Below are 27,737 nucleotides of genomic sequence, written 5' to 3'. Positions count from 1 at the left end.
GCTTGGGCTTCTGTCAAATGTCAAAATCTCTTTGTAGGGTTTCCAGTGTGGGTCATAGTTGCTGATCTAATTCTTTGTCTGTGACTCTGAAACTATACTCTGGACCTTTTTTGCAACTACAATAAACGAATAGTGTTGGATGTGGGCTGCTTTTCTCTTTAATAAAGCAGGCACTAATGCACAAAGTGCCTTGTAAACTGTTATTGATTGTATAATAGCTGCTTCATTTGCCCACGGAATTAATGTGCCATGAGTGAACCTGTTGATTTTTAAAATGGTGTGAAGTACATCTTAGGACAAAGTGCAAGAGAACAAGTCCAAATCTGATTGTCATTAAACATGATTATATTTAAAAAAAAAAAAAATTCAGAGAATTCAACTCCAACTGTACATACTTACGCAGTCATGGATTTCTTTTTTTTTTCCTTCTGATTATCAGTATGAGTTTATCATGTACAACTTCATTTTCCGGCCTATGACACTACCTTTTTTGGGTTTTTACCTCTAGTTCTTTGGACTTTCAAAAGTTGAAATTTTTTTTTTTTTTTTTTAATACAGCACATGGTGGAAAGAATGTCTAGTCATTGAGCATTCCTTTGGGTTCTGAAAGTAGAGTAGAGAGTTCTTGTCCACAAATATTACCCACTTATGACTGTGAGCAAGTTACACAGTTAAACAGTGATGGTTTTGACTGTATTCCCTACTTAAATGCCACTGGCATCTTTAAAGTCCTTCTTTAAGCAGTTCTTCCTACAGGCACCTAAAGCTAAGGTCACTTTCATTTCTGCTGCTGCTTGAAGTTGAGAACAGGTTGGGTAGCTGGGTGTACCCAGGACACTTACACCATCTGCATAACAGTGGGCTAGATTTAGCTTCCTGAGCACTAGGCTGACAAAAAATGCTGGAGATGATAGCTCTAACTCTCGTGCTCATGCTGTTTCAGGGAATATGTGAATATTCACTGAGTTTACCATAGAAACTATTTACTCTGATGTTTGAGACATTCTTCAAAGACAGAAAATTTTTTGGTTCAGACTGATTTGGAAAAGGCTTTTCAGTCTGTCTCACATGTCCCAGATGAGTGTGCTAATCGCTTGGCTTCTCAGACTTCCCTGCAGCAACTATTCAACTTTGTATACAATCAGAAAATATTCATTATACCATGGGGAAAACAAAAGTGGCTCAAAAGCCTGCCAAGAAGCGCATGATTTTTCTAAGTGTGATCTGTATTTCTGTCCTCTTAGCATATCCTATAGATGAGAGATTTAAACCCTGGTCTTGTGTGTTACATGTGAGTGTTCTCCCCAGTGAGTTATCTTATGAAAATCATATTAAAATAATGATGAAAAATGCACTAGAAGTTCCTCTTTTTCCACCCTCCTTTGAGAAGAGTGACTGGATAGCTTAGTTAGTCTGGATCCAAATCCAAGCTTTGGACTCTTGTGTGGTTTGCATGAAAATAGCAAGTGTAGTGGGAAGGACTTCTTTGCTATTATCTTGGAATGCTCTGATGAACTACACAAGAGTGATGTAACCTAATTTTATGTTTACTGAATGCAGCGTGGGGTGTCCTGTGGTAGCAATGCCAAACCTACATTGCAACTCCAGTGGAAACACTGTTAATTACACAGTAGCTGTAATTGATGGGAGGGCGTTCAGCTTTAGAGGAAACACATTCAAAATGGTGGGAATTCTCTTGCCACTCTTGGCTCACGCATGATTTCTTCCTTCCCCCTCCCCCCCCCCCCCCCCCCAATATGGTGGCAGCATTAATTTTTCAGCTGCTGCTTAGGAGGTCAAAATATAGCTCTTGAAAAATCTGCATAAGTCATATCCTCTTGCACACAGTTTAGACTGTAAAAAGAAAAAAATCTGAAGTTACTATATATTGTATCTGATAGCTGCCAGGAACATGAATTTCTAAAGATAATGGAGGCAAGCCCTGAATTGAGTGGCTGTTTTTAAGACAAATCTAGGTTGTAAAAGGTGATCTTAGGTCTGTCATCCTCAAACTGTTAAATTCTTTCTTTAAAAGAAAGATGCGCAAGTAGGCTTTTCAAATTAATAGTTTACTGTCTGTAATAAACTCAGACTTTTTTCTGTGCAAAAATCTGCAGGCAGGGCGTCATCCAAAGTGGTGCTGCCTAACAAATGGAGGCTGGTCAATAAATGGGCAACTGTATAGAAGCATGGAGGACTCGAACTTCATACTGTTGACGGATATTTGCCAAGAATCCCATCATGTGGAAGGACAAACTGTCATCTTAGGGAGGAAAGTTATTCATCAAATCATACAGTAAGTTAGGTTGCAAGGGTCCTCAAGAGGTTATCATGTCCAACACCAGTTCAAAGAGAAATCAACCTCAAAGTGGGATCTAACTGTTTTGAAGTTCAGTAAGGTTGCTCATTTAAAGGCAAATTCCATTACCCTTCTAGCATTTTAATTCAACCAGAGCAAAATAAGTTTCATAAAGCAAACATCTTTGTTACAGGGAGCTATTGTTACCTTAAATGTGGGGTTTTTTTCCCCAGCATACATGTCAGTTGGTACTAGGTCTCAGTTTATCTCAGTGGTCATATAAGACTGAGAGGTCAGAGAGGCATCAGGTAGATGAGGCCAATGTATGAACTCATTTGACAAGAGACAAGTTCGGAGACAAGAATGGCCATGGAGGCAGTTGTATAATAACAGTGGTATGTGCTCTACAGCAGTGTGTGTCTTCCCATGCCTGTTCACCTGCATTCAACAGCCTCTTGGCAGCCTAATAGTATCTTTTCTCTATGGTTGCTGAGAAATTTAAAAAAAAACAAAACCAAAAACAAACAAACAAAACAAAAATCCACACAGATAGAAAACAATAAACTTTGGTTGTTTCATCTCTTTTTTCATAAAAGTAAGCTTTGGCTTACTTGATTCAGAGGGGAAAGCCTGTTAGTCATTGTTCACCTTGGAGTAGAGAAACTGCAGAGAACTCATGAAGTGATATAACTGAGGAGCATCGTTTTTCCACGCTTTGTATGAAAAAAAGCTGCAATTGAATTGGTAGCTCAGTATAAATTCATAGAGCGCAGTATTTTGAGGAACAGTTGTGTAACTTCCAGTATTGTCTAGATACAAAAAGTAGAGTGAGTATGTTTGCATGACACTACCTCAGCAGTTCACAGCATTACCCCACTCAGAGCTGTTGCAAGACCTTCCTGTGAATCCGTGTGAGAAAGGTTAGATGGGAAGTAAAATGTGCATTCCCTGCTGGGAGCAGCAATAGCTGTTGGCCACAAAGAAGAGGTGTAGGCTCACAGTGGAGAGAGAAGTGGAGCAATGGCTGGTGGGAAGTGAGGAAGAATGAGGGCATGAATGGTAACGCCTGACAGAGACGATAGAACAGAACAAAGTGCGTAACTTTTAGATCACTCCTGGGCACATGTTTCATCACATCAAACTACCCCCTGCATCTGTGCTCAGCTAAGAAGAGATCATTTCTGGTGTTTGTCTGTTCTCAGCAGGGTTCACAGATGTGTCAGTGGTGCTCTGAAATGTATTTTCTATCTACATATCACTCACATTTAAAGAGCAAGTGCATTTGTTTAATTACTCTAGTTCTGCGGCAATTTATTAGTCTGTCAGTTTTAATCTTTGTTACATTTTGTGACAAGGAGATTATGTGTATTGCATTTTGATGTGTTGAAGAATTAGTTGTCACTGAAGGCTACTATTTGAAATACATTTAAATTAAGAATAGTGCTTATATGTACTTCACTGAGTACACAATGAATTTAAGCATTCCTTTTTGTTCTCAACAAATGCTAAAGCTGAAAGATTAAATATGTAGAGAAGTTTGCATATAAGTTTTTGTTCAAGATCATTTGGCCCTCAATTACAACTTTAATATATAAAAAAAGCCAGTTTTAGAGCAGTTTTTTTAGACACGGATTTGTAGAACTTCGCTTTTTCAGGTACTTTTCATAGGGTGGATGGTATTGTTCAGTAATCTAATGCAAAAACCTTCCCCTAAATACAGGAGTAACAAATCTTCAAAATTTGTAGCCTAATCTAGCATGTAATACTAATTGTGGTAGTTTTCAGAAAAGATATTAATCCTCAAAGGTGGAATACTTCTAGATCAGACGTAATTTTGTACACTTTTACAGCAGTACAAGCTTGTGTTGTCTGTGAAAGTTCTGGCTTTACCTTAAGGGCTCAAGGTAGATTTTTGGTGTAAGTGTCCTTCATATAGCCTGACTTGTAGACTGTGAGGGATCTAGTAAAGTTAAATTCATACTGTATTCTTGGGTGTTGCTAAAAGACTTGTTTTTAGAGAAGAATGAAAAATGTGCTGTTGCGATACTGTCAGAGACCTCTTACAACCTGTAGAAGCTAATGACTTACTGTTCATCTCAGCTCTGTCATTATGCATGTGATTGAAATGGCACCCCATTTAAACTCTGAAATTCCTAGCTAAGGGTATGTATCGAGAACAGCTGGCTCATGTTTCCATCTTGGAGCTGGGTTATGTCTTAGCAGTGAGGTTTTTGTAAGCCTTCCAAAAATTCATTCTACTTGGTACTATTAAATATTTTCGACTCCCTTTATCTAATGAAAGCTTAAGAAGTCTTAAGACAACTTCAAGTGATAAACTCTAGAACCTTCTTCAAGGTTTATATTTACAAATTCATTCTAAAGGTTACCTGGGCTTTTGTGGTGGTGAAGATTTTTTTTAACACTTCCTCTAGGTCCCAGTTAAATGTTGGCTGTTTCTTTATTTGAAATAAGACACATAATTGGAATGCACGTAGCTACATTTGTGATGGTGTGAAGGCTGTTTGCATGGCAGAGTGCTGCATGTCTTGGAGGAGAAAATAACAGATGTTTCTCTGGAACCTTTTGTCTGTTATTTGCACTAGAAGCAACATAAAACACTTATAATTATAAAATTGTGTATTTTGTGCACTGCCTAATATTCTAGTTGACACAACAGTATGTAAAAAATAGAATATTAAAACTTTTTGAGCAAGATGATTCGCCTTTGTAATATAAGAATGTGTTGTGGAAATGGGCATTCACATGCTGTGTGTGTTGTCAATAGAAAAGGGCATCAGTGGGCATACTAAGGTAAGAACTGGAGAAATTATTGCTGAGATCTTTAATATCTGTATAAGGAGGTTAGACTAGATGCTTCTAATAGTCAGTTAACCTTCTGGTCCTTTAACCTTTATTCTGTGGTGATTCTGGTAGGAAATACTTGAGGCTCTACCACCTCCCCTGTAAAGAAATTCCAAGCCAGTTTTCTTGTGATAATATAATGCCATTTGCATTTAAGTGTTTTGTTCCATGTCAAGAACAACAACAACAACAAAAAACCACAAAAAAACACCCTAAAACCAAAACAACTTGCCACCCTTGATGGTATTTCTGACAAAAGCCTTAGGTACAAGAACTCATTTAATTCATGAGCTCCAAGAAAGTCGTCAAAATTTTGCAAAAGCTGTTTTTCTTGCATTCTTTTTTGATCTAAACCCCAGAATTTAAAGATGAGGAAAAGAGAAAAAGTTTGGAGCTTCCTTTGAAAATTGAAAGTAATCAAAATGAAATCTTTAACAAGGCTGGTGAGGATTGAATCTACCTTCTCTTTTTCGCCTCTCTCTTCCCAGATTAATTTGTGGGATTGACTACACCGATTTTGCTGTGGCCAAATTGCACAAGATTTATACAATTATTTTTTCCCGGATCTGATAAAATCAATAAATAATTTGTTTGCCAAAACCAGCATGGCAATCTGGTTTTATCTTTGCAGTGGTAATTTGGTTGCTCCAAACACTACCTGAAATGAGAGAACCTGTATGCGTTCAGAATCCTTTTAGCATCCTTCAGCAGCTTTATTTGGACAGATGCCTTATTTTATTACCTTTCTTAAAATACAAACAGTGCTGAATAGCATTGTCCAAGTTTGTTTTTTTTTCTATCAGCTCCCTGAGCAGCTGCTAGACGTTTTCTTCTTAATATGATCTAGGATTCTCTGCTGCCAGTAGATAGAAGCTGAATGTAAATGCTTTCCCTTCCCCCTGGAAGCTCAAATGCAAATAAGTGGTCTGTAAGCATAATGAACAGTTGCCTTTTGTCATAACAAAATGCAGAAATCAGTAATGCAGTATAAAAGCTGTTTTAAGGTAAAATAACAGATCTAACAAATATCTGGAATGCTTATTCAGCAACTTGTCAATTTTCCATATTCTCTTTCATCTGAATGATTATAGTAATCTGTGGTGAACTATGGTACAGGTTAATTGTGAAAAATTTCACGTGCTTGCAAAAGAAAGAAAAGCAGATCTGTTTGCATACCACACAGTTTTGTAGTAATTTTTTTCAAAAGTGGAGTAAATAAAGAATAATAGCTAACACAAGAGGTTTTAATTACCACTAGGGAGGTAATTGAATTTTTTTCTGAGGGGACAAAACTACACTATGTACCTAATTACAGAAAATGTGCCAGTCCTTCAGAGACTGGATAATCATTTTCATTGTTACATTTTAGCTCCTGATGTTTTAGAAGTGAAAAATTTATAGTTATGAAGTTTTGGATAGATTGTAGGCCTCATAGATGGTGTAATAATCATATCAACCAGAGTCAGATATATGGTAGCGTGTTGCAGTTTTCTATTTTGCTCTCTCCATGCGCAGCTGTTCCAGCAGGGATGCTCTAATTTTTTTCTAAAGCTGATAATTTTATTGTCTAGTGCATGAAATGAGATGAGAAAGAACTGATGTTGGCATACATTGTCAGTGTGGAATAAATAAGAACTAAAGCATAATTACCTGTGTTATACTACAGAAAAGTTATTCATGTTTCCATAGGAGAAATGTTAATGAATTAACTTTATATCTCCATATACAAAAATAATATCTCTGCATTCCTTTGATTGCATTCCTTTTCCTTGAGTGTCTTCTCTATCTCTGCCAGGCTGGCCGCTGACCAAATTCTGTGGAAGCCTGTTCCACCTTGACCCTGTCTCATTACTGTCTGGTGATTAAACCTTCCTTTCTAGGGCAGTAACAATTCCTCTCCAGCCCTTCCTTTCGTCTCCTTAGGGTTAGCTTTAATCACTTGTAAATTGAGTTCAGTGGCTTTCTGGTCATTATGGTATGCTAAATTCTGGTTACATTTTGGTGAGGAAGACGGTGTCTTACAACTAGTTGGTTCCTCTTCATTCCACTTTGTCTTGAGGTGTGTCTGAGGCAGTCCTTCACTTCAATTGAATGTACAACCTTCTGAAAATCTGAATTGTTCTATGCCGGGTCCGTATATTTTATATTACGTTAGTTAATTCTAATTGATAGTCACATAAGTTGATTTATAATACGGATACAACGCTTAGTCCCTTGTAAAATGGGAATTATTCCATGTTTTTAAATTACCTCTTCCCTGTGACTTTTATATCAGATGCATGGTTCCTCAGTCATGATGAGTGTCTAGTTTCTCTGGCAAGTATGTTGTATTTTTATAGACACATAAATATGGGATTGCTGTGGCTTGTAACTGTCCACAGGCTTTTTCTTTAGCTGACAACACAGGCCTCATTACTTATCTGGTTTTGGCTGGCTGTACTTGCCTTAGCCTGCCTGGAAATTTGTTCTGACTCCTCAAAGCATTCATCTAATGACAAAATAATAAATTACGTCTACTTTAACTGTTGCTTAGCTTTGTACAATTTTGAGCTGTAACCCACTTTGGTATGTATGCTTTGTATTTAATAGTTATAACACGTTGTTACTCTTGGTATGTATGCTTTGTATTTAATAGATAGTTATAACACGTTGTTACTCCGCGTAGAGTTAGCTGTGTATAACACTAGACTAAAATGCAATATGGAAGAGTAAAGACATATGACCATCGCTATGGCCTTGAAAGTACTGGCATGGGATGATACTAGAGAGACCCCAGACCTATGAACAGCTCATCAGTGGCCAATTACTGGTCATCAAATAGTGACCTTGAGAGTAGAATAAAACCAGCTTTAGTGGGTACAAAGAGAACAAAGAACAGGTATGTGGTGTATATAAAACACATAAAATATGATGAATTAAGATGTAATATGAGCTTGCAGACCAATGAAAAAAGAACAAGGTGTAATACACATAAGCAAACATAAAAATTACTCTAGGAAGCACCTAGAGAGAGGAGGAAGAATCAGCAACAGCAACATCCTTCTCCTGGCAAGGGACTTGGGATGCTAAGAACTCAGGTCACCATCCACCACCTTCCCAGGTTGCAACCTTAAGACCCCAGAGGGGCAGTGGAAAGGTGAGCAGGGGGTACATACTGGAATGTGTGTGTGCGTAAGTCATTTTAACAGTATTTTGTTTTATCTGTGCTAATATCATTGTAATTGGACTAATAATAACTCTGAGTAGACCGTTACAACTTTCATGAGTACTAAAAATAAGTCCCTGTTTTTTCACATACGGTGTGTTCCTTTTGCCCAACGCAAGATCCCCAATGTCACAAATTGGTGGGAATTCAAGCAACCTATACTGTAACTTCAGTATCACACCTCAGTAACAGTATGCATCTTCTGATTTTAGGTTTTTAATGCAGGGACAGGGTCTCGTTTCCTTGCAAAATGAGTGGAACTTTGAGAGAGCAATTGGGACACTATCTGGGGACTGCCTTCTTTTCATTGGTTGTACAAAGTCCTTATGCTCCGAACTTCAGCATTTTTACCAAACTCATCAGATTTTCTCTTTCCTTTCTTGTCAATTCCCTTTTCATTTGGCAGCTGGAGCCTCAGTGGCAAGGCTGTTAACTTGAAACCTTGGCTTCCATCCCTGTGCACCTTTGTTCCGTTTCCAGTCTGGTTTCGTTTCACTCTTGCCTATTTTACTGGACTGCTTACACTGTATAACATTTTAAAGTAACTGCTATCTTTAATCCAGTGTTCTTCATTATTCTGAAGAGTTGGGTGATGCATACCATTTGTATTCCAAAGATGTACTTAAGCTGTGGGTAAAATGACTAAACCATGTTTTAAGTGAGAGATTTTCTTGAGGCTTTTGGTTATAAAAAAATGACTATTCATTTTCTAACGATGAATGCTGTGAAATACAGAGCTCTAATAACGTTCTTGCCTTGCATGAGCAAGCACTTCAAGTCCTTGACAGGCAGCTTATTTCTCAAGTTAAAACTATTTTGCCATTGATGAAGTTTTTTGACACTTATCTAATTTTTGAGCAAAATAAAATTCTTTAAGGAAATCTGTGAAATTTGTACACAAAGAAAACTGTAGTACTAATTGGATTTGAGGTCTTCATCTTTTTGTTTAGTAAATACAATACCTTTACTCAGCACCAGGCAGTGTACAATATCTGATGAACACTGTTGTGGTTGATGTGATGTGGAGCAATGGCAAATTGTTCCTTAGTTGTCCAAGGAAACAGTGCAACAGGAGCATATAAATATACCTGTGTATGTATAACAATTTCCTAAAATATTAAAAGAAACAAGATTGGAGGTGGGATAAATATCTGTATTTGTAAGTGAGCTATACCCAGCCCACCTCTTCCCATTCAGCAATGAAAACCTTTTCACCTGCTCTAACATCGTCTGAATTTTGCTTATATGACTTCTTACCAATCTCCTGTGCCAATAGCCGGCCACAGTGTGGTTTGGTTTCTCATCTGCACCAATAGTAATTGTTGCTACTTCCTAAATGTTGTGAATAAACAAATTCCCATTACCGAATAGTTAATGCCCATAACCTTAAATACAGTACTGAAAATAGAACAGACTTCACTGAATGTTTTTCCTAGTAATATTTATGTATTCAGTTGGAGATTTGTATGTGAACTGTTTTTCATAAGAGAATGGAAGTGTGGTCAGAGTGTCATGTTCCCTGGAGTTGCCAAAGTAATAAAATTTAAGTGTAGGTAAGAGGAAGAAGATAAAAGTTGTCAACTAATTAGATCTCTGATCTCTTTAGTGCAGTAGCCTGGACTGGCAGAGCTTAAGACAGATTTTTCAAGCTCTGATTTAAGAACCAACAAACTTCAAGTAAATTTATTCAGATAAATAGTAACATAGTTGTAGGGGAAATTTCTTTCAAAGCCCAAATGACTGATGACCTTGTTGTTCAGCTTGTGTGTACATGTTACTTACTTAACCTTAATCTAAAGTTAATCATGAGTCTTCTGAGTTGTCTTGTTTATCTCCTGTTCTTCAGTGTTTATGAAGCTCTTATCTTCTTGATCTGTATGTTGACACGTGGTATGTTGCAGTAATGTTGAAGGTCAGGGAAGACTAATCTTTACAAGCTGTATCATCCTGACACTTCCCTCAGCGACTATATTAGAAATAACCAAAAGGCACGGCCGTTGTTTTTGTTAATCTCAGCTGTAATCAGAGAGTGGTTTGGGTTGGAAGGGACCTTTAAAGATCATCTAGTCCAACTCCCAGTAACAAAGTATACTCTTTGCAATTCATTTGTATACTGCAGATATAGTAGATGAAGTTACTCTTCTTTGGTTCTAGAGGAATAAATAGTGGAAAAAGATTATAAGGCCACCTTTGGATTTTTGTGTATCTTCTAGCAAATACAGGAAAGAGCACAACTGATTAAATCTGATTATTATTGAAAAAAGTTGTAATTTTAGCCATTATGAAATTACTGTGTCTGAGTAAAAAATACTGATTATGCTATATTGATTTATTAGAGTTTGTTTCTTCAGATTTTGGATTAAATTTTATAACTTTGTATCAGGTTAAATGATGCATTGTAATGAGACTTGCACATTTCTCCCATAGATGGGGACCATTGTGTTTGCACCTTTTCTTGCATACCTGCAAAGGCAGCATTGTGTTGAAGGACAAGGAAAATTAAAATTATATCAAATATTACTGATCGACATTTCTCTAAATAAACATTTTTCTAACTCTTTTTCTAGTTAGGGCTTCAGTCCATCCCGATTGAGATACTTTTCATCTGATGTGTCATCGCAGTTCAGTTACACATTAGTAAGAATTTGTTAATGCGTCTTAATGGGTAGTTTTTTTTAAGGTTTTATTGATTTCTAGATGTTGGTACCCTTCCAAAAAACCTTAAAAAATTGAGGTGGGCTGGCTTGGTATTATTGAGTTCTCAGGAATGCATACATACTCACAAGTATAAATAATTTTTAAGAAGTAGTCATGACCATGTTTTGTTTGAATGTCTTATTTTTCCTTGTTTTTCATTTTCAGGTCTGGCAGTTTCTCTTCAGTTGCTTCATGGAGACATAGAACAAATAAGGAGAGAGTATACATCGATGTTTACTCATGGAGTATCCATCACAAGGAAACTGGGGTTTTCCAATATTATCATGCCTGGTAAGTTAAAAATAAAAAAACCTCATTAAACAGAAGAAGAAAAACTAATAAGAAATTGCTTAGTTTTCGTCTGCTTTCCAACTAAATACTTTATTCTAAAACTTCTTAAGCTTTTCCAGAGACTTTTATGTTAGTTTTTTTTCAGGTAGTTAGAAGAAAACTGTGTCCTGGTGGCCCCATTGCATTATACATTGTAGAGTTACTGTGTCAGTGTCAAAAGGGCCTACAGCCAGAGCAGCCTTTTTTTGAGAGATGGAACCCCACTTTGTAGAAGCGAAGATAACTGAACCCAAGACTGCTGAGCTCTATGCAGAGGAAGAGATAACCCGCATAACATCATGTTCTTGGGAGGGAGTAGCTTTCTAAATAAGGATTCACAGAATTTCACTGACACTGTACAGCTTCTGGTTTCACCAGGTTTGTCTTTCAAATACTGAAATGGAGATACTGGAAACGGGTAATAATAAGGTTGTAGGGTCTTTATTTTGATTACATTGTATGACAGAATATGCAAAAGCTTTAACACATGCTAGGGAAGGTAGAAAGAACGTGTCAATATGAAAGTGAAAAAGCAAATGCAGCAAGATCACAGTAATATCTATAGTTCTGTTCCTGAAATGAAATTTTTCAACAGTTAAATGGGTTGCTGGAAATTATAAGGCAAATGTGTCTTTAAGGGCAAAACAGACTAGTTTGGCATGATTATGATGTTGTCTTGTTGCTGAGAAATGTTGCAGGGAGGAGCTCACATCTTAGTTTCAGCTGAGTCCACACACAATGCCTTGAGTCTCTCACATGTAAATCATACTCATGATTTGCAAATTTTTAATGGAGACTATCTTCTTCTTATAAAGATCTGTCATTGCATTTCTGGCTACCTAAGAAGTAAACTAAGGTTCTGAGGCAAGAATAAATAAGCTTCAATACTTCGCTAATCAAGGAGATCTTAAATAGGCATTTAAAAGTCAGTAATGAGACTCAGCTTTGGCTGTGGGCATATATTTCTCTTGAACTTCTGCCTGAAACTTGACAACTGAGAATTCACTCTTGTGTTCTTACTGCCAATTAAACATCTGTCCTTCTGCATCCTTGATCAGTACTGCTAATCACTTAAAACATGCACAGAACACAAGTTAATAATGCAGTTTTAGCATTATTATGAAAATACTCTGCTGGTTTCCCTGCAGTATTTAGAGCAATAAAATGCATGAGTCAGGTTCTGTTTAATTTAAAGGTAGATTATATGTGTATGTTTAATGGAAGCATTCAACTGAAGTCTTACGGCTTATTAACTAGGGTTTATTTGTTGTATTACTGTTGGATTTGTAATTTGAATCAAATGAGTATTGTAGATAATATGGCTGACAACAGTGGAAGCAGTTTTACTGAGCACACTGTAGTCTATTTATCTGTGACTTAGTGACTTTCTGCTCTGTGTTACCAGATTTTCTGAGTTCTATAGATAGCTTTCATATCCCCTCACTTTCCAGTTGTGAAATAATGTGATGTACTAAACTGCAAAAAGCAGGGTATAGCAGAGTACTGTGTCATCTACTGCTGGGAGGAGTCTCAACTCAGTTTCAAAGAATTGCACAGGTTCAGTTTGTTTCAGTTTTTTATTTTAAAAATTATATATGGGTTTGGGATATGCTACTTTCTCAAACCATATGTACGCATATCTCAGATTAGAAGATGTACAGATTTTATTCTATGTTTATTGTAATAGAAAAGATTTTTTTCTGAAGAGAAATAATCATCTCACTCTTGCAATGACGAGTTCTAAGGGCTAACTGCAGCAGCATGCCCTAGGCACTGAAATGCCCAGAGGAACATAGGCTTTGAAATGCTTTTTTCTTTTAAAGCTCCCCTTTCATTTTTTTTTTTCCTCTTCTAGTATCTTTTTTTTTTCAGAGATAAATTAGAGAACTTCATCTTTTGCCACTGGAAATGGTCATTAATTAGATCTTATTTTATATTTTTGTTGAAAGTAAGTATGTTGCTGTGGCTAATTAGCACTTAGGTTAGGGTTCTGAATCAGACACTCTTGAATTATTCAATAAGAAGTACTTCATGCTGCTAAACTACAGTATCTCTGTTATAAATGCCATATTTTAAGTCTCTGTCCTATTCTGGTGTATTTAAACTCTCTCTGACCTTCATTTTTTTATCATATCAATCCTTTTCTCTTTGGAGGTTTTGCCATTAAAAGTAAAAGGGATCAGCGTACATGGCAAACCAGAATTTTGTTGACAATAATAATGCATGTTTTTATAGAGCAATGCTTTTTATGTTACTGGAGCCTGACAGGGTGAAGCCACAGAATGCTCTTGCCAGGACCCATGGAATTTTTTAATGAAGAGCTCCAAGTGTTTCAGGAAATGAAGTAGATGACTAGAAAAAAGCGTATGTGATTCAAAAAGACTGTGAAATAAGTAACTCACTTTGTTCTAGCTGACAGAAGGACAGGCAGTTAAAGTATCATCTTGTGAGTCTAATCAACATGCATTTCCAAGGTCTAACTGGGATTTAAGGGCAGACTATGCAACCACTAGTAAACTTCTCTCTACATCCTACTGTGGCAGTCTGCAGATGTATAAGCCAGTATTCTCAGAAAGCTTTGTAGGGCATTGAAGGACAGCTGTGCTTACACCCTGTATTTCTGTGTTCACCCTTCCCTGAAAGAACAGACAACCACATCATTACTTAGTATATAACATTTAGTATTTCATAGTTACTAACATGCTATACTTCTTGGTGAGTACTTCAAGATAGTTTATTGTACATAATAGGTGATGGCATGTGAAAGCCTTTTTTTAATTTTTCTATACGTGATTTTACCAGCTTTTTTCTGTCTTATGTAGTGCACTCTTATGGAATCTGTTTCCAAATGTGAAGTACAGCATCTGTATCAGTGCATAACTTAAGTGCTGCATATGCTCCTGTGTTCTAGCACATATGCATGTACATATTCTTTTGAATAACTTTGTGGAAGATATCTAATTCCATAAAGAAGTCTGATTATTAGTATATGTTGTCTGGGTTTTTTAGAATTGGAATAAACCCTAGCACAGCTGGTTGTCTAAGTGAGGACGTACGTATGTTGGAGCCATAGCTCCCTGCTACGGCTGCCAGTTGTAAACAGACTCTACCATGTGGTAAGCATCGATATAGCTGCACATCTTCTTTTCTTGTGCTTATCAGATGAGCAATGCATCTGCTTTAATTTAAGCAAACTATACTGTTCTTCATAGTGCTAGATCTATTACTGGTAGTAGTTGACTTCCTGGTAGTTCAAAGACAAAATCCATTCAGTGTGAGAAAATTGCACATTAGTAATCTCTTGTCTTTCTGTAGAATCCTTCTTTCACAAAGCAGTTCAGTTACATCCAAGCCTTACTTCCTGGAACTTTACCTACAAACTTAGTCTATGCAGCTTTGTCTGTAATATCAAATACACTTTGAAACAGCTATAGATAGGATTTTGAAAGGCTCTGTAACTTACAGATGACAGCAGTTCACCTCCAAATGTCTTAGTCCATAAAATGTACTGCAGTGTATAAACAATTGGCCTGTTACCTGACATCTCAACAGGCTTTCATTGCTGGATATCATTTAGCTATAGACACCCTTTTTCAATTTATAGTCCAAACTGGTGGCATTACCATTGCTGAAATCTGACCACCACTTGCCCTGAGTTAAGATCAGAGTTTGTATTTCTTCTTGTCCATCCAAATCATTGAACTCTTATGATGTTAGAATAGGTTAAAGACTTGACAAGTCAGTACAGGGGTACTGCATTGACCATTGTTTACTTTGTACATAAGCTTACAGGGTCTATAATGATGATATCTATAGTTCAGCTAGTCAGTCCTGACTGCTTCGTTCTTGGCACGTAATCCTTCACTCTAAATCTTTTGGTCGTCTTTCTAGTCCTGTGATATAATTTTGCAAATAACATAGCTAAAGGCTCTATATGAAGCTGCAATATTAATTTCTGTAATGGAATTCATGTATTTTCAGACTTATTTGTCAAATAATAAAAGCTGCATTTTATTTCTCAATATTCTCTTTTTTGTTTTACCATTTCTGCTCATTCAGCAGATAGAATGAGCTGCCCAGGATGTTGCAGTGCTTTTAAATTTCCTACATTAAGCCTTCATTTTCTTAATTTAGGAAAAATAAGTTAGGTTTTTTACTATCACAGCCGCATTGCTTTGCATTTGTCAACTTCTGACTTTGTTAGATGTCCTTTAGCTACCCAGTTAAATCTCATCAGAATCCTGTGTTTGAAAGCTACTAAATATAATTATTCCCTCATCTGGATTATTAAAAGGCCTTTTATTCTTTTCATGTGCAAGTACCTGCTCTCCAATCTTTCTTACGTTCTATTTTCAGAAGCTTTTAAAATATAACTAGAACTAGCATATTTGTCTTTCTATACAAATGATCTCACACAATGCTATCCTTGTGATAACGCACATTTTTCAGTCATGATTTTGACTCTTCAAATAGGAGTCTGGAGAGCAAAATGTAAAGAAAGCTATGGAATCTGTTCATCATTGCAAGTGTCTTTATCTGTCAGGGAGCTTGGATTTAGTAAAGAGCTGTTGCTTCTCGGGAAAGAAATATATGTCTGACATACTTAAGCATTTTTTCTCCAATGAGCAGTGTTATGAATTTTTCCAATCTTCTTTATCCTTATTGAGTACAAACAGCCTAAATTTAACACCTGCCACTGTTTGCTGTTCTGATTTTCATGAATCCAGAAATACGTATTTTTAATTACTAAAAGTAATATTGCCTGGGTATATTAGTTACACAAAATATATTTAAGCAATATTGTGGAGTAAAGACACCCTGTATTTTGACCTTTCATGGAACTGTATTACTCTATGGGGAATATCCTCTGCTTTCCAAATCCTATTTTAATACTTTTTTAAAGCTTTGATACCAAAGGAATTATCATTTCTGCAAGTCACTGGAGAACACAAAGATACTAATATATGGCTACACACTTGGTTAGACAAGTGCAAGGAATTTTTTTCCTTCTCCTTCCCATCTCCTCTGTCTTATTTTCTTGGTTCATTAGGAACTGAAGGAAAAATAGAAGAGAACTATGGAAAGGGAACAAAAGTTAGAATTTAATTGGACTTCCCTTGATTTAAAAACTCTAGAAGCGGAGAGCAGGGGAAAAAGTAAGTTGGCTTTCTCTGGAACATAGAATAAGTAGTTGTGATGTATGGGAAATGTATGCAAGGATAGTTATTGCTTGGAAACCTTTCTCCAGTAAGACAGGTTCCTTTCTTAAAAGGAAGAGGAAAAAAAAAGTCACAGAGCAATTGGATCTTACATGGTAGATCTACAATCCATTTGAATTCTGAAAGTAGTACAGTTTGAGACTCCCTCATAATGAGCAATTCATTTGCTTAATCAGCTGTTTTCTGATGAGTGTTTCTTTGGGCTTGTTGAGAGTTTCTGTAATAAAGCTGAAAATGTAGATAGTGTTCTGTTGAAAAAGGACAGTAGGGTAACTGATAAAAGGAATCTATTCGTCTTTGCCTTTGATTTAAATGCCAAAATTTACTCAATCCAATAGTAAAAAGGCATTAGTGTTACTGAAGTCACCAGTGCTCCCAAAATTTTAAAACATGCAGAGTTGGTTTAATGTTTGCCTAATATAAACATCAGTGATAATATAAAAACTAGCTAGCAGTATTTTAAAAATAGAAATGGTCATATTTCTTTCTGTCCATCCCCTGTCATATGCTTAAATGCAGAGACACACCATGCCACAAGTAAGTTTTTGTCAAGTATCACTCAGAGGGTCCAAATCTCAGAATTTTTCTTTGTATGTATATTCTTAAGCACCAAGTACATTTTCTCATTCTTCAATCAGATGTGAATATTACTCATAAATAGTAATTATTGTGAGACTATGCAAAAGGTTCTGGCAAATAGCAAAGTTGTTCTTTGCCACAATAACGGAGAACTCCAGGTATTGTTAAATGGGAGCAAAGTTGTTCTTTGCCACAATAATGGAGAACTCCAGGTATTCAGAAAGTGCTCAGTGCTTCAGAAAGCACTCCAAGAACTGAAGCACTGAAAGAACTCCAGTGCTTCAGAAAGCACTGAACAGGGAGCTGACTGGTGGTCATCATAGCCTGTAAATCTGACAGACATTCACTGGTAGCTTCAAGCATGTCAATGAGATTTGCCCCATTTCATAAGTGTTGAATATATTCACTGATAAGCTCCAGCCACTCTTTTGGTATATTCTACAATGCAAAACAAAAAAGAATTGTTCCAGTAATGGGATTTTACTTCCTACAGTGATGAAATTCTTTGTGAAATGCAGTGTGCCTATATCTTCCTGAGCTGATCTCCTTAAGGATGCCCTTCTCTTAGATAACATCCTATTGTACTACAGTTTTCACAATAATGCCAGATTACTTAACTCAAATTCTTTTAATTGATTTTTTTCATTAAATAAAGCTCTGGATCACAGGTAAGAAATCAGGAGGGGAAGGCAAGAGACCAGCATGGATGAATTGAGATCTGCTGGTCGGACTGAAGGACAAGAAGGAAATGCACAGGCAGTGGAAACAGGGACAGGTATCCTGGAAAGACTACAGGAATGCTGCCCGGTTGTGTAGGGATGGGATGTGGAAGGCCAAGGTGCTGCTGGAGCTGAATATTACAGGGGATGCATAGAATAATAAGAAGGGCTTCCATAGGTATATCGTCCAGAAAAGAAAGGTCAAAGAAAGCGTACCTCCCCTGATGAACACGACTGGCAAACTGGTAACACCAGATGAGAACCCTGATGCACTCAACATTTTTACCTCATTCTTCACTGGCAGTCGCTCTTCACACACCTCTCGAGTGGATGGACCTCAAGACAGGGACAAGGGGAACAAAATCCCTCCCACTCTAAGAGAAGATCAGGTTCAAGACCACCTGAGGAACCTGAACATACATAAGTCTATAGGACCTGCAAGATGCATCCCAGACTCTTGAGGGAATTGGCTGATGTAGTTGCCAAGCCACTCTCCATGATATTTGAAAAGTCGTGGCAGTCAGGTGAAGTCCCTGGTGACTGGGAAAAGGGAATCATTGCACCCATTTTTAAAAAGGGTAGAAAGGAGGACCCTGGGAACTACTGACCTGTCAGTCTTACCTCTGTGCCTGGGAAAATAATGGAACAGCTCCTCCTAGAAGCTAAAATAAAGCACATGGAAGACATGGCGGTGATTCAAGACAGCCAGCACAGCTTCACCAAGGGCAAGTCCTGCCTGACCAACCTAGTGACCTTCTGTGACGGAGTGACTACATCAGTGGGCAAGGGAAGAGCTATGGATGTCTTCTGTCTGGACTTCTTTAAGACCTTTGACACGTTCTCCCAAAAGGACTTTCTCTCTAAATTGGAGACATATGGATTTGATGGGTGGACTATTTGGTGGATAAGGAATTGGTTGGATGGTTGCATCCAGAGGATGGTGGTGAAAAGCTCAATGTCAGTGTCTGGAGAGAGATCAGTGATAAGTGGTGTCCCTTAGGGGTCCATATGGGGACCAGTACTGTTTAATATCATCTTCAGTGACATAGACGGTGGGATCGAGTGCAACCTCAGCAGATTTGCAGATGGCACCAAGCTGAGTGGTGAGGTTCACAAGCCTGAGGGATGGGATGCCATCCAGGACAAGCTCAAGAAGTGGGTCGATGTGACCCTCATGAGGTTCAGTAAGGCCAAGTGTAAGGTCCTGCACCTGGGTGTGGGCAATCCCCAGTATCAATACAGGCTTGCGGGATGAAGGGATTTAGAGCAGCCCTGTGGAGAAGGACTTGGGAGTATTGGTGGATAAGAAGCTGGACGTGAGCTGACAGTGTGTACTCACAGCCCAGAAAGCCAACCATACCCTGGGCTGTATCCAGAGAAGTGTGGCTAGCAGGTCGAGGGAGGGGATTCTCCCCCTCTGCTCTGCTCTGGTAAGACCCCACCTGGAGTACTGCATCCAGCTCTGGAGCCCTCAGCTGAGGTAAGACCTGGACCTGTGTTTCTGAAAACTGCTTGTTCTTGTCATAATTTTAGCTGCACCAGTTCCAAATTTACTGGGCTAAAAAGGGAGTGGAAGATTTGCTTCCCTTGTCTTTTATCATCCAGTTATGTTTGTTATTGTCAGTGTATCAGCATGGATAGTAACATCATAGAACATCCTAGGTGCTAAAAGGCATAGCCTGGATTGACACAAAGGGTGAGAGGCAAGGTGTCCTAAGGGTCCTTAGCCCTCTCCTCAAGTTAAAATCACCCTGTATGTGTTTGGGTTTTTTTGAGATCCTCCCACTGACAGGAGCTACACAGCTCTTGCCCCATTCTATAAAATATTCTGAGGATTTTTTCTTTAAAGCATTTTGCATCCACAGGTTTTACATGCTGGGTAATACCACTTTGTTGGTGGCAGAGATTTTAAATCCCTACAACTGAAATTGTTTTAAGAGATGTTCAAGTCATGTTTAGGGTAAAAAGTAACTCATTAGCTTGTATTTTAGAGAGATGTAAATGAACAAGAACTTTCTCTAAACAAAATAATGTTTTCTTTTCTTATTTCAATTCATGGTGCTAAAGGACCTACAATTCTGAGCAAAGCTTTCAAAAAAGCAGTTCCTAACAAAAGCTCCTGGTGTGTTATGTGTAATTATTTTTAAATTAGCAGCTGCTGTTAGGACTGTTTAGATTTGCACACTGAAAGCTGTAACTATCAGAGATGCTATCTTGTTCAAACACTATGGTTTGTTACAGTACTAAATAATCAAATTGTAATTTCTTTCACTGGAAAGCTTTTCAAGGGTAGCTGGCAAACTGAACTCTCTTTTCTTTCTAACAAAGACAGCTACCTTTGATCTTTTGACAGCTATCTTCAGCTTGAGAACCTTGTTCCATATTAATATACTACAAGAAATTCTACAGTTCTAAATGTGCTTGGAATATGAGAAAAGTCTTGTTAAAATATCTGTGTTGCAATTGTAACTCACGGCTTCTTCAGTGTAAGTTTAAAAACAGTTTTTGTCATGAAGGATTGTTACTTTGATGCTTAGGTTAAGTACAAATTTTTCTAGAAAAATAAAAGAACAAACCATACACTCATACAAATGTTCTCCTGATGCTTGTCCTGATCTGATCTTCTCCTTATTAGTGATTTCCTGTGTTGCTCCTGTCATCTGAGGTGCAGTGGAAGCGTTCAAGCCTCTGCGAGCTGGGAGCAGTTAGTTTGCACATAGGTCCTGTGGCTGGGGGTGCACCCTGTGAGCAGCAGCAGACCAGTGCTTGTTCACTGGTCCTGAATAATGATGATGCACCCTCCTATCTGTGAAGGAAAGGGAGCCTGCAGAACCCCATGCCACAATGCATGGTGGAGATAATAGGACCCCTGAGCATGCATTGTCATATCCAACATGTAAATTACTTCTGGTTCTTTTTTCTCTTTATTGGTTATTTAAAATCTGTGGTTTGTCATTGGCAGGTTCAGGACGGCTGACCTCCACTAGCTAAGTGTGTCCTCCAGCATTCTGTGTTGTCATTGTTTTGCAACTTTAATTGGCCTTTCCTCCTGCTCCTTGTAATTGCCTCTTTCATGTAATTGATGTTGCTCAGGTGTCTCTGCTCTGCTGCTATTCAGCCCTTGGACACTTTGTTGCAATTTGGATTGAAGTTATGAAGCTTCTTTTGTTTCTTCTTAGGTTAGAAACCGTGAGCTTCAATGTGCCTGGTTAGCACCTACAACTGGGGCAAGAAGGGTTTGGAAACATCTCTCAGTGTATTAATAGTATTTTCAAGATACTTTTGCCAGGTCAAAGCTGAAAGGTATTGGCAGGACCATATGAAGAGGCAGGTACTGCCAGTGATGAGCTGTAGACATATTGATTTAGGAACCCAGACATTTCAGTTTGGCACCTTTCACATACAATTAAATTCACTTACCAGAGTAAATGTTTCTGCAGAATGTGCACTGAACAATTGTGCTACACAGGAAGGTTAAGGCTACATAATTGTCCACATTACTGCAGCTTTTTACGTCTTTTTGTTAAAGTCTGTGGAACTTCAGTTTCAATATAACACTAGTCCTCATTTCATAGTGGAAGCTCTTGTCGTAGTGCTTCAGTCTGTAGCTTTTACTATTTCAAAATCTAGTTTTGATTAGCCAAATAGGTGAAATAATAGAGTGCTAAATAAGCAGTGCTGAAGTGTCGGGGTTAATGTGTCATTTCTGTAATTAGGACAGAATATATTGATACCCTTTTATAACACATTACATTATTGTCTGAAGTAAGAACAAACAGCTTCCGTAGGTACACTCTTTGATCCTCACAGTTGTTCTGCTTTTCTAAGACACAGCTTATTACTTCCTACTCTCATGAGGACCAACACCAACCTGTTTTTTTTTTTTCTGCTTTGTTGTTTGTCCTTTCACATCCAATATACAGCAACCTTCTGCCTTAGTTACAGTTTGTTGTAACATTTTAACCTCATTTTTTATTGGGATATTGGGAAACTAGTTGTGCTGAGACAAGCAGCTTTTTAAGCAGTGAAATGATTCAGACAACACAGCAACTCATGGTTCCTTATACTTGATTTTCTACAGCTTCTATTGACTCAACCCATAACCCACATGTCTAGAAGCATCCCTCACTTCTAAGTAGACCTAGATGGTTTAGCTTCACGAAACATTTTTAATGATTCTAGTGTGTATGGTTCATCATTCTATAATCGTTTCTTATCCTGAAAACTGTATGTCAGCCCTAGACAAAGCTGACATAATGGGCTTGGACCCTATACTGGTTACCGGTGTTACTAACTGGGTGCTGATATCCACATGTTCACTGTACAGTCCAGAAGCCCTGGTGATTTCAGAAAGCTTAAAGAAAACCATCATAATAAGAGTCGGGGCACGAGGATGCTCCATAAGAACAGGCAAAAATGAGCTGCTCTTTTGACAGAAATACTTTCAAATGATCTAGATCTTTCATATCATAGAACTTCATTATAGGCAGAGGTTTGTCTGTCACCTTAAAATTGACCATTATTTTTGATATTGTTTTCAGTTTCTTATTTCTGTACCAAGCTTCATGCTGAAAATAGCCGTTGGATGTTTTCACTGCAGTAGACTTAGAGAAGGGGTCTTTGTATTTCTCAGCATGGAAATAAACTGCAATAAGTCTGTTACTATTAAATTTTGTGTAAAGACTTGCCATTATGTAGGTATGCTTTCAACATGTAATTAAAATTTCATGTACTGTAGTATCTAAACGTACCTCTCTTGCTTCTGTGTAAATCCTCACATTTGGTCAAGTATAAGACTGTAAAAATCTCAGTGCACATACACCTAGGAGAGATTTGAGTCATGCAGATAGTTTAGCTGAAGATACCATTTGTACTCACCAAAGGCTACTCTGGTATTCAACAGGACTTTCCCTTTCAGTGTTGCTTAGGGCTGTAATTGCCCCTCTTATTGAAAACAAGACTGATAGTAATCTGTCAGAATTATCTGTCTGGTATACTGGTTGAGGCAATGATCCTGTAGAAAAATGGTGTATTTTCTTGTAATCAAATGTGTAATTACAGTTGCCATAAATTAAAACGATCAGTTAAGGAATATAGATAAATTCAGCAATTTGCTGGTGTTTGAATACTTTACAGCGGAAGTTGGAATTGTTATTACTGGAAGAGGGGCTGTAAAAGAATGTCTTGTCTTAGTTTTACACAGGCAATCTCAATTTTTGGAGACAGAATTTCTGTTAAGGAACATTGAAGCAATGCAATTCTACTCTGAGGAAATAAAAGTGATTAAGGTATCTCCAGGGAAATATAATGCGAGTGAAATAATCTTTAAAATTTGGATCCAAATATATTTGTCTAAGTTTTTATTATAATTTTCTTTCCTTTTTCCTTTCCAGAGTGAAGTTTACTTTCCAAATAGATTTTCTTTTTTACTGTCAGCTAATTTTTGATAAGGCTTTGTGCTGGATTTTTACTACCCCATTGACTTTTTGATTTTTATGAGCTTTTACTTGGAATATGTTAATAGAATTTTTGTGCTAGAGATTTGTCAGGAGCGTGGTTTACATTCTTAGTGTTTCAGTACACTCACCTGAGCTGTCCAAGTTCAGTATAGTTGGCTTTCTTACGTTTTCGCTCCAAGTAGTGATCTTGTTTAAACCAAAAAGTGAAATATGTATGCATACAATCCAGACACAAGGCCAGATTTAACCCAAAACCTGTATTTTTGTAAAGACTGTAGAATGTCAGATATGCCACATACTTTGAGAAAAGGAAGCTGCTATTTTATCTTCCTGATGCAGACCAAACCCTTGATACAAAGCCTATAGTTTACTGTGTTTTGATTGATTTTCCAGTTTATTTCAGTTATCTTCCTTCTGCCTTTCTATCTATCTTCATATAAAACATTCCTGATACAGTGTGAGAGGCTTAGTGTCCTCCTGGATTTAATTTGCCTTGCATGATAATGGAGAAATTTTGGTGTTTTCTTTCAATAACATGACCCACATGTCTTCATTTGCACTGAGACATTGAACACAGAGCAGATTTCCTGAATGGATGTAGATCAGGACAAAATTCATCTGAACTGTCCTCTCATGACACTGATTACTAAGTCTGCCAAGATTCTGTAAGAGATGATGACAGGATTTGTGAAAGTACATCCTGTGTCTTTTTATTCCCTGTGATTTGATTTCTTCTGGCAGTTAAAAAGGTGAAACTCAATGGGTTTGAATTTTTTTACACACCTTAAAATGCAGATATTGGTTTTGAAAGCCTGTTTAACTTCCGTGAAGCTCTGATTACTTCTTTTAGAAATGCTTTATTTGTGCATGGCATCATAGACTGATGTGAGTTGGAAGGGACGTCCCTGCCACAGGTAGGGGCACCTTTCACTAGACCAGGTTGCTCAAGGACCAGTTTGTCATCCATCCTGACCTTGAGCACTTCTAATGACAGGGCATCCATGACGTCTCTGTGCAACCTGCTGATCCTTGCTGATAACTGAAAATAATGACAATGTAGAGCAAATTCATGTACAATTCCAGTTAATCTTTGAACAGAAATTGCTGCAACTACAATTTGTTTGTGAAAATTGGTTGTATAGCAAAGCTTCTCTTTTTGATTACTGTGTGTTTTCATTTGTTCTGAATGACAACACTGTCTTGACACTGACCAACTGCCACCACTACCTAGAACTGATCCTAGTATAAGCATATGCTAAGCAAGGATCCGACATATTGCATGCTCTTTGGTAACCATACTGTACTAGCTTCTAAAACTTTTACAATAATCTATTACTGCAGTGTGGAAATAATCAGAATCTGGTAGTTTTAAGGGTAATTTTGTGACTTGAATACACGTAAGAAGGGCCTATCTAGCTGAGTGTTGTAAACAGACCCCTAAGGAGGAGTAAGAAGTGAGCATGCATATGTGGTATGCACCCCCTGATGCTCTCCCAGCCTTCACTTATTTTCAGCTCAAGGGATTTCCTGAGCTGCTTGTGATCGTCTGTTTCATATTCTTTAGTGGATCTTCTTTCTATGGCTTCTCCATTCTTCCCTTGAACCCTTATACATTTCTCACATTCACAACACACTTCAGAAATGTTTTGGTTTGTGTTTGGGTTTTTTTTGGGGGGGGGGGGTTGGTTTGTGGTGGTTTTGGTTTGGTTTGTGGGGGGTTTTTTGGTGTTTTCTTTTTGTTTGTTTGTTTTTTGGGTTTTTTTTCCCCCACATCTTCCTGTCCATTACCTGAATAACCACCACCTTTTGCTTATTTGGAACCTGATTCCCACTGGGAACCAGAGATTGGTTGGATGATTGCACACACTTATTAGTAATGCGGCTCTTTCATCTTTGACTTCACACAAAACTCCTGAGTGTAATACCATCTGGTTCTGATATTTGTTTCTGTAGACTCTGTCCATAGTTGTTTCAGAAGATAATTGAAAATAAGCTAATACAATAGCAAATTCTGCCCTTTTTTTTTTTTTTTAGTGGGCATGGTTCTCAAGAGCTTGATAATATAGCAGTTTCCTCATTTACTTTTTTTTCTTCATTTGGCAATGGTTTAGATTGTGCTTTGGAGAAATCATTTTATTATTTTGCATACAGTGATGGAATAATGTTATGAAAATATTAGAAGACTGTAGTAAGATCATTGTTTCTGGTACTTAAAAATCACTGGAGAGTTGCATGCAGTAAAGTAAATGCAAGAAACTTAAAACATGAGTATCTTGGAAAGTTCAAGCAGGTCAAACTCTGCTTGCACATTAAAATTAAGCTAGAAATTGAAGATTCATTAATTATTTATCTGTTACATATTTTTAAATTAATTTTACCCACAGTACAAGTATCTGTCTCATGTTTGACTCCTAATGGGTACACCTATAAATGCACAAAACTGTCTTGATTTCTTTTTAGCAGTGCTCAGTGAAAATGTGCTTTATCAAACTTGCATTTCACTAGGTGAAAACATATATTCTCAATTTCTTTTTCTGTCAAATCTAGAAATAGGAATTGTAGTATATGTTCCTAATTATGCTGGTGTTCATCCTTCATTATTCTGTTGTTTCTCAAGGGAAGTCCAATTGGTTCCAAGTAGTTCTAGTGATGTTCGTCCAGAATTAGATTAGTTCACACCTTTTAGAAATAGATGTAGCATCTTCAAACAGGACAGGGGCTTCCCTACCATTCCAGTAACCACCAGTACCGCTTCTCCCTGCCTCTCCCCCCCAGCAAATACCAAAGGATCTTTCTTCCTTTCATCAACCATAAACTTTGTAGTTTGTGTCAACTGAAACTAAAATAGAATTACAGTTCATCTCATCCAGAAGATCTGGTTGTGGTCTGACTTAGCATGTTAATGTATGAACCTGCAAAGTACTTAGATTTAAACATGCTAGAGGTATTTAATAACTTGTACATACTGTGTAATGCTTTAGTAGTGTCTGTATTGTGTTTGTAGTTTGAATGTGTTGATGATTTTAATTTCTCAGAAGCCTTTCCAACAAGCAAAAAATAAGCTAACTAAGCTAACCTTTTGCTAGAAAGCTTCAGTAAAGTACGTTCAGAACTTCTCAGTCAGAAAACCAGATCTGAATGTTAGCAGTCTGCGAAGCCAGCCATTCTAATGGAAAGAACACCAACCTCTTGTTTTTTGCTTCTTCAAAGTAATACACTTTCTTTTGAGATTAAGTGTAAAAAAAGTTGTGGTCAGTTCTTCAGGGAGACATTAAACAGAGAAATGTAAAGATTACAAGTGAAAGCAAATACATTAATATTACCTTAAAGAGGAATTAAACGAGGTGAAGCTAGACACAAGTTTCAGTATAGCTGGAAATGCCACCTGAAAGACCAGAAATTGCTAATGGATAAGTAAAAGCTCCTAGAATTAGGTTTATTACGGCAGTTAATCTCTTAGGCTTTTAGGGGCATGAAGCTTTGTTGATTTTCTTGGTTTATGAAAACAATTGTTATTACTTAAAAATAGAAAATACTGATAAATTGTGGGTGTGATACTATTCTTACTTTAGAAGAGAAGGTGGAAGTCTACTGGTGGAAGGTGGAAGTACTAAAAGCAAAAGCTGAGCAAGTTCAACTCACTTATGCACACTTTGTGTTTGTTGTTTTTTTTTTTACAGGTGAAATGAGGAATGATTTATATATCACTGTAGAAAGAGGAGAATTTGAGAAGGGAGGGAAGAGTGTGGCGAGAAATGTGGAAGTGACAATGCATGTCGTGGACAGCAGTGGTCAAATTTTAAAGGTATCTTTGTTGTATGTTTTTCCTTGGTGTAGTTAATTTTGATACACTTTTTTTTCAGATGGAAATCCATCTGTGGGATTGTTTCAAGTGTACAAAATTGCTTTGGAAAGGTCATGTTTATCTTTTGCTGTCTTTAGATGTTCAAAGTATTTCCACTTTGCATAAAACCTTTATAAAATGCATGTATGTTTTATTTCTGTGATCAGTTACATAATCCAGATAAATACCTATAATTGCCAAGCAAATAACTAACGATTCCATTTAAGAAGCTGGAAAATGTTGAAGCAAGATCAGCTTTTGGAGATTTTTTTTATTTCATAATAGTTCTTCTTAGTGCATTTTCTCATGTTACACAGCACATGTTTTGATCACTTTTTTTTTTGTCTGATTTCAGTAAATCAGAGATCCTTTATGCAAAAATCACCACTGTATATTGTTATAGAATAAGTTACTGTTCTTATTTTCTTCATATTTGATTGCATGCTGCTGGTGATAGCTTATAAACAGACATTGTTTTATATTTTAATAGATGACTCGATTTTTTTTTCTGTACCAAGCACCTT

The 27,737-nt window shown here is 37.3% G+C and overlaps 1 protein-coding gene across 1 annotated transcript in view; it reads left to right on the top strand.

Annotated features, from left to right (window-relative positions):
• LOC104511330 (dedicator of cytokinesis protein 4-like) overlaps positions 1-27,174 on the top strand; it is a gene marked incomplete at its 3' end in the record, with an annotated part of 69,429 nt that extends 42,255 nt beyond the window's left edge. Inside the window, exons 14-15 of the mRNA XM_010153900.1 lie at positions 11,229-11,354; positions 27,050-27,174. Coding sequence (XP_010152202.1) covers positions 11,229-11,354; positions 27,050-27,174 — 251 coding nt within the window. The remainder of the gene's footprint in view (positions 1-11,228; positions 11,355-27,049) is intronic.
• Between the last annotated feature and the right edge of the window lie 563 nt (positions 27,175-27,737).

This window comes from Eurypyga helias, unplaced genomic scaffold, assembly GCF_000690775.1.
Source record: "Eurypyga helias isolate BGI_N326 unplaced genomic scaffold, ASM69077v1 scaffold8036, whole genome shotgun sequence".
NCBI classification, from domain to species: domain Eukaryota; kingdom Metazoa; phylum Chordata; class Aves; order Eurypygiformes; family Eurypygidae; genus Eurypyga; species Eurypyga helias.
The sequence above is the reverse complement of the archived record's forward strand: the minus strand, read 5'-3'. Positions and strand labels throughout refer to the sequence as shown.